General features: G+C 38.3%; 1 protein-coding gene across 2 annotated transcripts in view; it reads right to left on the reverse strand.

Annotated features, from left to right (window-relative positions):
• RNF115 (ring finger protein 115) overlaps window positions 1-15,823 on the reverse strand; it is a 99,540-nt gene that overhangs the window by 8,334 nt on the left and 75,383 nt on the right. For both annotated transcript variants that reach the window (XM_036924401.2, XM_036924403.2), the window contains 3 exons: window positions 3,717-3,788; window positions 2,475-2,547; window positions 1,419-1,512 (listed from right to left, as the gene is read on the reverse strand). In XM_036924401.2, coding sequence (XP_036780296.2) covers window positions 1,419-1,512; window positions 2,475-2,547; window positions 3,717-3,788 — 239 coding nt within the window. The remainder of the gene's footprint in view (window positions 1-1,418; window positions 1,513-2,474; window positions 2,548-3,716; window positions 3,789-15,823) is intronic.

A 15,823-nucleotide genomic window follows, 5' to 3' on the forward strand; every position in this document is an offset into this window, starting at 1 on the left:
AATCTAAATTGAGAGTACCAAGGAGCAAATTCCAAGTCTCTCAAGTCTGGCTAATAATACCAGCTAGTTTATCTCTCTAGTAGCCAGGATATGCTTACATGCCCCACAGCATTCAAGGCATTTGAAGCGAGACTACAACTCAACAGATTCACTCCTTCCTCTCCACTCCTACCAACTTTGCCCTAATTCTAGCTTTTACTTCTATACCTGGTCTGCTATAACAGCCTCCCAGGCAGCATCCCTGACTCCAGGACTTCAACCCTCCAAATATATCCTACACTTTTCTACTGGTTAATTTTCCCTTCATAGAAATCTCCAGCTCATTTTCACTCAGATTTTCAGTGGGTACCTCAAAATCAACAAATTTAAAATAAAAAATATCACACTAACTCCCTACCCAAAGGAGAGCCCCCTCACAATTCCCCCTTCCGATGATGGCAGCACTGTCTCTGTAGTTACAAAGTTGCAAACTCTTAGAATCATTTTTTACCCTTTCTCCTTGAAAGCCTTTCTTCAAAATGATTTTCTGAATTACCCTTTCCTTTTGTTAGCACTGCCACCATTAATGGAACCCTACATGGATGCTCTAACAGTTCCTTAAATCCCTGTTTCTGTTTTCTCTCTTCTATTTTAGACACTACCTCCAAACAAATAACTTACCTTCTACCTAAAATATCCAGCTCTAACTACTCTGCCAGTTCCAAGGTCTTCAATAACAAGGCCCTACCCTTCCTACCCAGTTACATTTCCCACTATTCCCCCAAAACCAGATTCTATTTCAGGTCTAATAACGTCATTCTCCTTACACCTGACTCAGACACCCATTCCATGCTGACATTTTTACACTGGTTCATGCTTTTCCTTATATAGGATAACCTCTCTAAGATGGTTCATCTTGTCTTTAAAATCTGACTCTAAACTGGAATTTGTAGGGAAAGTAATTCCCAATCCAAATATCCTTTATCACTAAGTACCTTTAGTGCTTATAAATAAAATAATATGTATGTTTAATGTACCTAAGTGTATCTGATACAAAGTATATGTGAAACAAATCCCCAGCCTCCCATTTTTTCTCTTCCTCTTTCCTCAATCAGTATCATCTGCTCAACACTGTTTTTCATACTGTTGTCTGTTTGGTGAGTTTTGCTTCCCCTGGTAAGTTCTTCAAGACACCAAGTCGTAAATAACTTTGTACCTCATTATTTCCTGCATGGCATCTAAAAAAGGGACATGGTAATTGCTCAGGAAATACCTCTTTACTAACTCTTTAAGAGTTAGTAAACTTTCTTATGTAGTACCCAGGATGGGATTTTAGGAATGCTATAGCCTCATTAAAGATCCTTAGTGTAGGAATGTGCTGGGATTTTGAATAGAGATCAGAAGATGTCATGACAGAATAAGTATGGAAATTAACCTACCAACTTGTTCCTGAGTTACTGTCACTGTTGGAAGAGATGTGATCTTTTCCTTGTCAGCTGGGGGAGGCCCTGTGTTTTCCAGTTGTCCTAAAAGCTACCAAAAAAAAAAGAGAGAAAGAAAGAAAGAAGAAGTCGCAGACATCTCACTATCCCTAGGGTGGGAGCTGCTCCACTGAGAACAAACAGCAGCAGGTATTAGAAATTAGTTGCTTCTACTTCTTCTGTAAAGCTCTTTTAGAGGCTTGGGTTTCCTCTTTCCTGCTTCCAGAACACTCATAATTGCTTTATAATTTCAGAGTGTTTCCCAATAAAAGCCTAATTACAGCCCACCATTGCAAGGCCCACCTTTGGGCGTTAAGCAACTTCAAAGGCAGCAAAGGGGTTGTGATGTCATGAACAAAATCACAGTTTAACAAAAAATAATACTTAACTGGTCCAAAATCTTCATTCTGCTGGAAGAAAGGAAAGGGTGGGAGTATGGAAAGTAGCATAAAATAACCCAAGAAATAGGTAAATTACTGCCTATCTAGAAGATGACTTGGATATGAACAACATGCGTTCTATTCTCAGCAATACACAAGGGAAATGAAAAACCAATTAAATTAAAATAAATATAAATGAGTGGAAGCAACGCATATGGCATGGCAATATCTTTTTCTCCGCTTCCTTCCCCTACTTTGCTCCATCTAGCAGAGATCCCTGCTTCAATATATGAAGACAGCCTTCATTTTGTCAACTATTTGTGAATGGGACCATCATAGGACTGAACAAGAGGACAAACTATGAAAAACTATGAAATACTATTTGTTATAGGAAATCCTTTTCTTCTCATGGAGGTGTAGCCATCTTGTAGAAAGCCCCTAGGACCTAGAAGATACATGGATGCTGAGCCAAACTCATAAACCATTTATTCCTTTAGTAAAATGGAAACCCACAAGCTCAAAATATTAGGGAAAGCAGAGTGACTGCCATTTCAGAGAGTAGTAGAAGGAAAGCAGGAAGCCTGTGGAACCATGAGACACACTGAACAGACACCCTCAAAAGGCAGCTCCTCACCTGGGTTACAATGGCATCAAGCCCTGTCTGACCCCAGGCATAGTCCCCAGGGTTGGAGTGCAGCATCCCGCTCCTATACATGAGATGAGACAGACAGCATTAGATGGAGTGACCAGGCTCCACCTTACACCACAGAAAAAACTGGTAGAGGGATCCTGTTCTCTCTCAGAGCTGGAAAGTCACTAGTCTCAAGAATTGAGTGGCAAAGAATTTCCCAATATTTTAAAGATTATGTAGAGATAGTCTCTCTATTCTCTAGGAATTTTTACCTAACTGGAACATAGGATGTGAAGCTACCTAAAATACCACAGCATACACCAGAGCAAAAAGAGTTACTCACTGCCTATTGGTTAAGAAGAGTTTGTCTTCTCTGTGTCCACTTAACATTAAACGTACATGGAGCTGCTTTTGAAGGAGAGTTTTCCCTTCATGGCTGCCCAAAAGGAGCCATCCCTCATTCTAAGAGACTACATGATACATGAGGTCCTAGACAATGAGGAGCTTTCAAGTAGAAAAGTAGCCATAGCAGCCTTTCTGAATCACAAATTTGAGCAAATACAACAGGAACTTTGCAGCACCTCTTTTTGGAACTGCTGGTTCACTACCCTGGATGATGGGTGTCCAGACTCTGGCTAGAATGTGTTTGAGAACTAGAGGTTAGAAAACGGTAACTGTGTGGAAGGACTGGGATCCCTCTGAGCATAAAACCTTCTTGGGGCAGAGTCAGAAGTGGCAAATAATTGTCCAGACAAGAGGAAATCCTATCTCTGATCCCTGCCATGCATAAGTGTTACTCTGATGTTGAATTACAGCCTTTTGTTTCTTCTGACAAACCTTACTTTGAAAAAAGTAAGTTAAGCAGCATGTTTTCAACTTCAGAAATTTTTAAGGAATGAAATTTCCAGTAAGATATAGAAGAAAACCCCACAAATCAGATAGCAAGCCTAGCAGGGAACATCTCATTCCCTACCTCAACACAACCCTCACTCCAGAATAGTAATGGAATCAGACACAAGTACCCAGCCACCCTGAGAGACTAGGGTGACCCTCATGAGCCTGAACGATAGAAAATAAATTCTGATTAGGTTTGGGCTCAGCAAATAATGACAATCTAACAAACAGCCTACCAATCACACCTATACACTCATCAATCAGCTCGTTTTCTCACTAGGGCACTGAAACTATAGTACCTAAAATGACACAACTCCATCAGAGTAAGAGAGAAGGTAGGTAGTTACTTACCAGGCAAAAGGGTGTGGGGATCCAGGGATTGTAGAATTTGCAAAGAATCCTGCAAAGATCTGTTGTATTATTCTGTTGGAGGAGAAAAAATTAGGTAAGAGAAATTAGCTAAAACAAAATTGATAATTAAAGAACTCTACAGATATTCATGGTTGACCAATCACCAACTCCTTCCCCAATCTGGCTTTTCACTTACAAATATACAATAAACAGCACCAGAAATAAGTTCTGCCACCTGGCAGAGTGCTATTTTGATTTTATGGCTACCTGTCTGAGCTCTGCTACCTTATATATTAATAGGTCTCCGTGAATTAGGCTGGGAAAGCGATTTGATTGTATGGTGTAGTTTTCAAAGTATGTTCCTTGGCTCTCTGGTAGAAATACAAGGAGAGGCTGAAAGGGACGCTAAGCCATTAGGATTCTAGGCCCACTTCCCTGTAACGAGGGTAGTACCATTTTTATGTGTTTTACATGCTGGGTTTCTGTGTAAGATACTTTAATGAGCCCTTTAAAAGTTTTTTTTTTTAAGAGTAATTCCATTTTACAAATACTTATCAATATGCTGAATTAGCCCTCAAAATGTGTTTCAATTGCTTATAACTACAAACACCTATATATACATACACATGCTCGGCACTTATCATTCTGAACACTTAAGATGGCACATTTACCCACACTTTTACACTAATAAGTTGGTCTTTGTTACACAAAGATATAATGGGGTAATGTCTCAGCAAAAGAAAAACACTAAAGGAACTTTCCCCCTAGATTTCCTGTTTTCTGAATACTATGCAATCTCCCCCCAGCTTTATTGAGATATAAGTGACATGATATGTACTTGCCATGGATTTGGCCAACCAATATAACAGCATAGCCAATATTAGACTTTCCCTATTCCTACAGTTCAATAATAGCTAATTACACTACATGTTTGTTTTAAAATATGTCCACAAATCATTTTATACTCCTCTTTTGAGTGTGGGCTGCACTTAGTGACTTACTTTTTCTTTTGACTGAAGTATAATAGACATATAACATTAAATTACTTTCAATACAATGATTCAATGTCTATATACATTGCAAATGATCACAATAAGACTAATTAATATTCATCACCTACACAGCCACAAAATTTTATTTTCTTGTAATGAAAACCTTTAAGATCTACTCTCTTAGCAACTTTCAAATACACAATACAGTACTATAAACTATAATACTATAATAACTACAATAAACTATAATCTCATTGTGGTTTTGATTTGCATTTTCCTGATGATGTAGTCACCATACTGTTCATTACATCTCCATTATTTATTTTATAACTGAAAGTTTGTACCTTTTGATCCCCTCACCCATTTCACCCATGTCCCACCACCAATCTATTCTCTGTATCTATGAGCTTGGTTTTTTTAAAGATTCCACATATAAATGAGATCATACAATATTTGTCTTCCTCCAACTTAACTTCACTAAGCATAATGCACTCAAGATCCATCACATTGTTGCAAATGGTAAGATTCATTCTTTCTTATGGCTGAATAATATCCCACTGTGTGTGCGTGTGTGTGTGTGTGTGAATGGGGGGGTGGGGAATACGTCTTTTCAATTGGTGTTTTCATTTTCTTCAGTTAAACACCCAGAAGTGGAACTGCTGGGTGGTAGTTTTATTTTTTCCATACAATTTTCCATAATGACTGTACCCATTTACATTCCTACACAGGGTTCGTTCCCTTTTTTCCACACCCATACCAACACTTGTTATTTCTCTTGAATAACAGGTGTGAAGTGATATCTCATTGTGGATTTGATTTGTATTTCCCTGATGATTAGTGATTTTGAGTATCTTTTCATGTACTTGTTTGCCATCTGTATGTCTTCTTTGGAAAAATGTCTATTCAGATCTGCCTATTTTGTACTTGGATTGTTTTTTTTGCTACTGTGCTGTATGAGTTTTTATATATTTTGAATATTAACCCCTTATCAAATAGTTGATTTGCAAATATTTTCTCCCATTCAGTAGATTGCCTTTTCATTCTGCAGACTATTTCTTTTGCTGTTTTTAGAAGAATTTTAGTTTGATATAGTACCACTTGTTTATTTTTGCTTTTGCTGCCATTGCTTTTAGAGTCAGGTCCAAAAATCACTGCCAAGATTGATGTCAAGGAGCTTACCACCTTTGTATTCTTCTGGGGATTTTATGGTTTCAGGTCTTACATTCAAGTCTTTAATCCATTTTGAATTAATTTTTGTGTATGGCATAAGATAGTGGTCCAGTTTTCCCAACATCATTTACTAAAGAGGCTGTCCTTTCCCCATAGTTTATTCTTGGCTCCTATGTCATACATGCTTGGGTTTATTTTCTGGGCTCTCTATTCTGTTCCAATGACCTATATTTTGACTGAAGAAACAGACAACATCTTGACAGTAAGCTCATGAGACCCTGGGCCAGAACCACCCAGCTAAGTTGTTCCCAAATTCCTGGCCCATCGAACCCAGTAAACTCTGGGTAATTTATTATACAGCATTAGAGAACTAATACAGATTCTGTTACCCGGATGTGGGTGCTGCTGTTAACAAAAACCTAAAATGTGAGAATTTGGGAACCCAGTAGAAGACAGACATTGGAAGGACTTTGAGGAGAGTGTCAGTGAAGGACTTTGAGGAAACTGTCAGTGAAAATTGAAGACCCTTGAAGAAACAGTGAAAGGAAGCCTTTGAGGAAGTTATGGGTGAGAGCTTAAGTGAAAGTAAGAAAAATCTTATTGGAAACTAGAGGAAAAGGATCCTGGTATATAGTGGCAAAAGCTGTTGCCTGCTATAATGTGGACAGCAGAAGTTGTGGCTCATGAACTGGATGATAATCTAGCTAATGAGATGTCCAGACAACAGTGCTAAAGGTGCCTCTTGGCTGCTTTTTGCTGCCTACATTAAAACGTAAAGAGGGGAGGATATTAAAGAAGGATAGTTAAATAAAAAGGAGGGAAGACTGAATAATTCTGAAAATTCCTACCTTCTCCAGCTAGTAAGTGATACTAAAATTAAGAAATGGCTTCCAAGCAAGAATCAAATCCAGGGCATTGCCAAAAGAAAATGTTTAAGAGGAAGTCAAAAGTATGGCTATAAAAATTCATTGTTAATACCTTAGAAAGATGTACTGTAGACTAGAGAACTATTCAGCTAAACAAATGGACTTCTAAGAAGCTTAAGAATGTTGTATTAGTTTCCTCGGGCTACCATAACAAATTCCCATGAACCATCAGCTTAAAACAACACGAATTTATTCTCTCTCAGTTTTGGAGGCCAGGGGTCTAAAATCAAAACATTTTAGAGTTAGTTCCTTCTGGAGGCTCTGAGGGAGAATCTGTTCATGCCTCTCTAAGCTTTCAGTGGTTCCCAGCAACTCTTGCTGTTTCTTGGCTTATAAACATATTACTCCTCCAATCTCTGCCTCAGTCTTCACATGACTTTCTTCTCTGTGTCTTCTGTATCCAAATTTCTCTCTTCTTATAAGAATAACAGCCATTGAATTAGGGCCCACTCTAACCCAGTATGATCTCATCTTAACTTGATTACATCTGTGAAGACCTTATTTCCAAATAAGATCACCATTCACAGACATCGGATATTAGGACTTTTTAGGGAATACAATTCTACCCACTAAAGTACTGTCCCTCAGCAATCCCAGCAGAAGCCAAAGGTAGAAAAGAGAGAGAGTCTAGAAGAGATTGGTGGCTGTGGCTTTTGCTAAGAGTACCAATCTCAATATTATTCACAGGGACTCAAAGTATTAAAAAGAAATGCTGCCAGCTTAAACTGGGAGGTACAGAGGCAGTACAACTGAAAAGAGGTCTTTGGGCCCTCAAAATTCTACTGGCAAGAAAAAAGCTAAGAAAACTATGCAATTGCAAATCTGGACTTTCATGGAAAAGAAAGGATGACTTACGGGGGGGAAGCAAGAACCAGGAGGGAGTACATAGCCATAGTTCAGCATTCTTGGGCAGAAGCAGAACTAAGTCCTAATCAAGGAAATTCCAACATTTACCCAGACAAACATCAGAATTGCTATGAATCAGTAGCTTTTTTCTGCATCCCATTTTCTCCCTTTTTAAATAGGAATCTCTATACCTGTTTTATTATATGCCTGTCCCATCAATGTACATTGAGTTTGTGAGGGGCAGAAAACTTTTCTGTTTAGTTTATAGGTCTTCACATCAAAAGGAATCATATTTGAGGAACTACACCCAAAGAGCCTCATCTACACTTGAACCTAATTAAATGACAACAACCTGGATTTCAAGTTGACACTGTAAAGGGGTGAGACTTTTGGTGTATCTTAGGATATGAGAACATTTTGCACACGGGAGAAATGTAAGCAGTTTGTGGCCAGAGGGTCAACTATGGTAGTTTTAAAATATGTCTACAAATTCTTTAATACTCCTCCCTTTGAGAGGTGGAGCTTAATTCTCCTTCCCTTAAATGTGGGCCAGACTTAGTGACTCACATCTTAGATAAAATATGGCCAAAATGACAGTGTTTGGCTTCCAAGATTAGGATATAAAAGGCATTATAGCTTCTTTCCTTCTTCCTTTCTCTGTTAGATCATTTACTCTGAGGAAAGACACCTATCAAATCAAGTCATGGAGGTACTGAAGGAAGCCCCTGGAGAGGTGCACATGGTGAGGAACTAAGGCCTCCTGACAACAGCCATGTGAGTGACCATCTGGGAAGTGAATCCTCCAGACCCTAGTTAAATGTTCAGATGACTACAGCCACAGCTGACATTTTGATTATAACCTCATGAAACCCTTTACTAGAACCACCTAAGCTGCTCCCAAATCTCTAGCCCTCAGAAACTGTAAGATAATAAATACTCATTTTTATAAGCTGTTGAAATAGGAGGTAACAATAAATAACTGATATAACCTCCTTGCTTGCTAGTAACTAGAAGAATAAATTATCACATGCTTGAACTAACCAATAAATAAATGTAAATCAAGTTTGACAGAGAGCCTAATTTCTTGATCCTATTCAGATGCTCAAAGTTGCCCGGAACACCTTAGCTGATCACCTGCTGATTCCCCTTTCTTGGCTGCTTATTCACTGGAAGTCAGATGTTGGTTACACATCTTTGCAGCAGTAACAGAGTGAGACTATTCAGAGTGACCCCAGTAAGTGCATGAGCTGTTTTTAGGAGATTATCTTCAGTTGACACATAAGGTTTTACACAGAATTATTTTTGTTAAACATGAAATCTTTTCTTGTTAAAGTGAAAGGTAGCTTATATGGGGGGAGGAGAGAGGGAAGGAGGGTGGTATATATATTTAATTTTAACAACCCATAGAAGAGAAAAATCAATCCATAGTGTTTGGAGGGGAAAACATGCTTAGACAAGATAAGAGCCTTCACCTAATTTCCAGAACTATACTCTTTCTAGGTTTCCTCCAGCTCCCTGGTGGTACCTTCTCAGTATCCTCTCCTTATTCCTCTTATCTTCCAAACTTCTAATCAATGAGAGCCCAGAGTTTAATACTCAGAAGTCTATTTTCTATCTTGATTCAATTTCACAATTTCATCTAGTTTCATAATATTAAATACCATATACAGCCCAAAATTCAAAATTATCTCCAGCCAAGACCTCTGACTACTCATCATCATTTGAATGTGTAATAAGGACCTCCACCTTACTCTGTACAAACTGAACTCTTAAATCTTCTCCCCCAAAACTTGTTCCTCCTACTGCTCCCCATCTCAGCTGATGCAACTCCATTTTTCTAATTGCTCACACCAAAAACCGTAGAGTCATCCTTAGCTCTTCTTTGTTACACCTCATATCCAATCTGCCAGCAAATCCTATCATGCCACTGTCAAACAATATCTAGAATCCAACTATTTTCATTACCTCATCCAAGCCACCTGGCACCTATACCTTAGATTAATGCAACAGCCTCTTAAATGGTTTCTCTGCTTCTGCCTTTGCCCCTGCATTCCATGTAGCCCCCCATTCTATACTCACCATAGCAGTTAGAATGATCAATTTAAGACATTAAGTTAGACTATGTCACTTCTTGGCCCTAAACTTTCCACTGGATTTCCACTGCACTTAGAATAAAAGCCCTTTTAATAAAAGCGTACCAAGCTGTACATGATCTGATCCTCACTTCCCCATCCCCAGCAACCACATCTCCTACTCTTATTCTGCTCCACATTGGTCTCTCTTTGTTGGCACATTCCTGGCCCATTCCCTCACTTCCTTTATAACTACTGAAATACCTTCTCAGTTAAGGCCTTTTCTGACTATTCTGAAACTTCACTTGTCACACTCCCTAACCCCATTCCCTCTTTTTCCCATTGCATTTACTACTGCTTAACACTCTATTAATTTAACTTATTTCACTTATCTTGTCTTTCCCCTTTAGTATTTATACTCCATAGGGCAATTACATTTGGTTCACCACCATGTGCCCTACATCTACAACAGTACCTGCATAGTAATATACAAATGTTTGCTGAATGACTAAAAGACCCCAAGACAGGATCTAAACAGATGTACACTGAAAGATATATACCTGACTAAGATAAAACAGAGATTATAAAACAGGTATAGTATGATTCCATTTCAATTACACAGATGCAGCTATTATATATATATAAAACGGTCTACAAGATTATATATCAAGGTATAACTGTAGCTATTTCTGGGTAATGTATCTTTTTATTACATGCAAAAAGAAAAAAAAACAATATTTTTAAATAACAAAAAAATTAACAAAAGTCAATTCTTAAAAGCTGAGTTGTGATCAGTGGTCAGAAAATGATGGCCCAGAACCTAGGGTCATCTGCAGGAGAACATACTCTAAAGGAAGGGCTTTGGAAGTAATGTGCCCTACAAAGCAATTCAAGACAGCTTACTGCTAAGATCAAAGTACCGTCCTTTGAATCATAAGAAATGAGGTTGAAATACCAAACTAAAATATAACAATTTAAAAAGCAAATGTTAAAAGAGTACAACACACTAAAATAAAAATAGTTCTTAATGTAGTAAGTGTAAACTAATGGGTACTAATCTCTATGAAGCTGGAGAGTAAGAAATATGTTGATTTAATACACAGAAAAAGAACAACTGAAAATACAAATATTTTACCATCCTAAAAAATTCTTTAAGGTGAAGTATGAATAATTCCTCAGGCTTATCACAATCTGAATGAAATTTCTCCTAAAGACTTTGCAATTTCCTTCGTCGATTCTTTCTATACACACCAAGCAACCATTTGATTGTGATTGCTTCTAATTTCTTGATAACTGGGAAATTCAAAGATGGCATTATGCTAACAAGCAGAAATGAGTTTTCCACTCACTGAAATAGAAAACCCCCAGGTGTAAATTAATAAATTAGTCTTCTGGCACAGGTCAGATTCATTTAAGATTAGATAAAATGAGCTAATTTTTCAAGACTTGATTATACCTGAATAAACTATCATTTCAAAGTTGCAGATTAGAGAACAGAGTCCCACTTTAGGCAATCAACAAATATTTACAGAATGAATGAACAATGAAGCACTTACCCTTCTTTATATTAACAAAAAGATTTCACTCATGTCAGTGAAAAAGCCAAAAGAAATATACATCATTTCAGGAGAACTCTTTAAATTAGTTTGAGGAACACATTAATATTCCTACAAAAGCTAATCTCGAGGGGAGGAGCCAAGATGGCAGCATGAGTAGGGCAGCGGAAATCTCCTCCCAAAACCATATATATTTTCATAAATAAAACAAATACAACTATTCCTAAAAGAGAGACCAGAAGATACAGTACAACAGTCAGGCTACATCTACATCTGGGAGAACTGAGTACTTCACAAAGGGGGTAAGATACAAGCTGCAGCCCAGCGGGACCCAAGCACATACCCCAACCCAGCCCACCGACTGGAGGAGAGGAGCCGGAGCGAGGAGGGAGTGGGAGCCCAGGACTGCTAAATACCCAGCCCAAGTCATCCGCACCGGGAGCGCAGTCACACAGTGCATGGGGGTGCTGAATATTAGGGAAACGGAACAGTAAGAATTGTGAGCGGGTCCCCAGAGCCGGCACGGCTGGGACAAAAGAAAAACAAGTGCTTTTTGAAACTCTTAAAGAGACCGGGGCTCCACAGCTGGACAGAATCATCCCAGCACACTCAGCCCAGCAGGCTGGGAATCCTGGGGAACTTCGGGCGCTCTAACCTCCTGAGCGGCAGCACAGCTCTGAAGCCCCTCATGGCGATAAACAGCCTCCCGTCTATTCCCCCTCCAGCACGGCCCCACCACAGCAGGGGAGCAGCGTCATAGTGGCCACGCCAACAGCAGTGGCCCAGAGCCTCCTCCGCAGCCAGCTGGGCCAGACTCAGAGGCCCCACTGGCATGCGGCAGCCCGGGACAGACAGAGGAAGTTGGGACAGGGCAAGAAGGGTCGCCGTTCTCGCAGGAGAGCACAACTGGTGTGCCAGCCACTCCCCACAGGGCTCTGGGCTGCCCCAACACCAGCGGCTGAGGAAATAAAATTGGAAGCTGATCCCCATGCGCGGGTAACCAGTACAGGCAGCAGAAAAGGGGTAGGCTACCAGCAAGCAGGAAGGGACCTTGTTCTCCCAGCTGACACATGCGCCAACTGCCTACAACTACCTCTATTGCCATGAAAAGGCAGAAGAATTTGGTCTAGTCCACAATTACGCAGAAACATGCGAGAGGGAGCCTGGGGAGATAGATTTAACCAATCTTCCTGAAAAAGAAATCAAAATAAAGGTCATGTCCATGCTGACAGACATGCAGAGAAATATGCAACAGCTAAAGAATCAAGTTAGGAGGGAGAATACAGGAATAAAACAATTTCTGGAAGGACTTAAGAGCAGACTGGATGAGGTGCAAGAGGCCGTTAATGGAACAGAAATCAGAGAAGAGGAACACAGAGAAGCTGACACAGAGAGAGATAAAAGGATCTCCAGGAATGAAAGAATATTGAGAGAATTGTGTGACCAATCCAAATGGAACAATATTCACATTATAGGGTTAACAGAACAAGAACAGAGACAAAAAGGAAAGAAAGTGTCTTTGAAGAAACAATTGCTGAAAACTTTTCCAAACTGCGAGAGGAAAGTCTCTCAGACCACGGAAACCCACACATCTCCCAGCACAAGGAACCGAAGGATGACAACACTAAGACACATAATAATTAAAATGGCAAAGATCAAGGACAAGGACAGAGTATTAAAGGCAGCCAGAGAGAGAAAAAAGATCACCTACAAAGGAAAACCCATCAGGCTATCATTAGAATTCTCAAAAGAAACCTTACAGGCCAGAAGAGAATGGCATGATAATGTTTAATGCAATGAAACAGAAGGGCCTTGAACCAAGAATACTGCACAATTATTTAAATATAAAGGAGGGATTAAACAAATCCCAGACAAGCAAAACTTGAGGGAATGTGCCTCCCACAAACCACCTCTACAGAACATTTTAAAGAAACTGCTCTAGATGGAAGCACTCCTAAGGCTAAATAGATGTCACAAAAGAAAATAAAATCACACCAAAGAAAGCAGACCAACTACATAATAACAAAGCCAAAACATAAAATCAACTACTCACAAAAGCAGTCAAAGGAAACACAAGAGTACAGAAAAAAACCACATAACATATAAAGAATGGAGGAGGACAGGCACACACCTGATCATCTACATTTGCTCTCTTACAACACTAAACTATGTTTTCTACCTTTATCTTGTATCTACCTACCACTTCAGCATTTTATTAAAAATAATAATAATAAAGAGAGAAATGTGGTATTCACATATAAATCAAGTATAAAAATCAAATGAGTATTCATATTTGAACTGACTGTTTATAGTTCATAATGCATGAGCAAAACCGAAAGTTTCTGTGATGACTGCCCTTGTACTGCTCACCATGTAACTTATTCACTATGTAAGAATTTGTTCTCCATGTAAGAACTTTTTTGTTATGCCTCAGAAGATTGGAGACTGACGAAAATTAGGCTTGGGGTGGATTAATGACTGTGCATTGACTCCCCTATACAGAATTTTATTGTTGTTAACAACCATTTGATCAATAAATATGAGAGATGTCCTCACAACAACAAAAAAAAAGGACACACTTCCAATTGTAAAATAAATAAGTAACCAGGATGTAATGTATAGCATAAGGAATATAGTCAAAATATTGTAACAACTTGGTATGGTGATAGCTGGTACCTAGAATTATCATGTATATAAATGTTGAATCACTATGTTGTACACCTGAAACTAATGTAATGTAATACTGTGTGTCAACTCCCCTTCAATAAAAAAATTATTATCTACAAAAAAAAAAAAAAAAAAAAATGGAGGAGGAAGAATAAGAAGGGAGAGAAATAAAGAATCAACAGACTGTGTTTACAATAGCTTAATAAACGAGTTGTTAGACAGACAGATAGTAAAGAAGCTACCCTTGAACCTTTGGTAAACACGACTCTAAAGCCTGCAATGGCAATAAGTACATATCTTTCATAATCACCCTACATGTAAATTGACTGAAAGCACCAATCAGAAGACACATAGTAACAGAATGGATAAAAAAGCAAGACCCATCTATATGCTGCCTACAAGAGACTCACTTCAAACCCAAAGACATACACAGACTAAATGTGAATGGATGGGAAAAGATATTTCAGCAACTAATAGGGAGAAAAAAGCAGGAGTTGCAGTACTTGTATTAGACAAAGTAGAGTTAAAAACAAAGAAAGTCATAAGAGACAAAGAAGGACATTACATAATGATAAAAGGGTTGGTCCAGGAAAAGGATATAACCATTATAAATATCTATGCCCCCAACACAGGAGCACCTACATATGTGAAACAAATACTAACAGAATTAAAAGGGGAAACAGAATGCAATGCATTCATTCCAGGAGACTTCCAATACTCCACTCACTCCAAAGGACAGATCAGCCAGACAGAAAAATAAGTAAAGACACAGAGGCACTGACCAACACATTAGAAGAGATGGTCCTAACAAACATCTACAGAACACTCCACCCAAAAGCAACAGGATACACATGCTTCTCAAGTGCACATGGAATATTTTAAAGAATAGATCATATACTAGGCCACAAAAATAGCCTCAGTAAATTCAGAAAGATTGAAATAGTACCAACCAGCTTCTAAAACCACAAAAGTAGGAAACTAGAAATAAATGATGTAAAGTGAAAAAGCCCACAAACACATGGAGGCTTAACAACATACTCCTAAATAATCAAAGGATTAATGACCAAATAAACACAGAGATCAAGCAATATATGGAGATAAATGACAACAAATAATTCAACACTGCAAAATCTGGGATTCAGACAAGGCCATGCTAAAGGGAAGTGTACTGCAATACAGTTCTACCTCAGAAAGAACAATTCTATAAGAACAGTCTAAACTCACAATTAACAAAACTAGAAAAAGAAAAAACAAATGAGACCCAAAATCAGTAGAAGGAGGGACATAATAAAGATTAGAGCAGAAATAAATAAAATCGAGAAGAAGAAAGAATCAATGAAAGCAGGAGCTTATTCTTTGAGAAAATAAAATATATAAACCCCTCGCCAGACTTATCAAGATAAAAGAAGTCTACAGACATAAACAGAATCAGAAATGAGAAAGGAAAAATCGTTAAGGACACCATAGAAATACAAAGAATTATTAGAGAATACTCTGAAAAATTATATGCTAACAAACTGGATGACCTAGAAGAAATGGACAACCTTTTAGAAAAATACAACCTTTCAAGGCTGACTGAGGAACAAACAGAAAATCTAAACAGACCAATTACCAACAACGAAATTAATTTGAAATAAAAAACTACCTAAAAACAAAACTCCTGGACCAGATGGCTTTAGTGCTGAATTTTATCAAACACTGAAGACCTAAATACCCATCCTTAAGACTCCATCAAAAAACTATTAGAATAAATCAATTCAGCAAACTCACAGCTTACAAAATTAATATACAAAAATCTGTTGCATTCCTATATATTAAAAAGAAACTAGCAGAAAGTTAAATCAAGAAAATAAATCCATTTACAATTGTACCAAAAAG

This window comes from Manis pentadactyla, chromosome 4 (genome assembly GCF_030020395.1).
Source record: "Manis pentadactyla isolate mManPen7 chromosome 4, mManPen7.hap1, whole genome shotgun sequence".
Classification (NCBI taxonomy): domain Eukaryota; kingdom Metazoa; phylum Chordata; class Mammalia; order Pholidota; family Manidae; genus Manis; species Manis pentadactyla.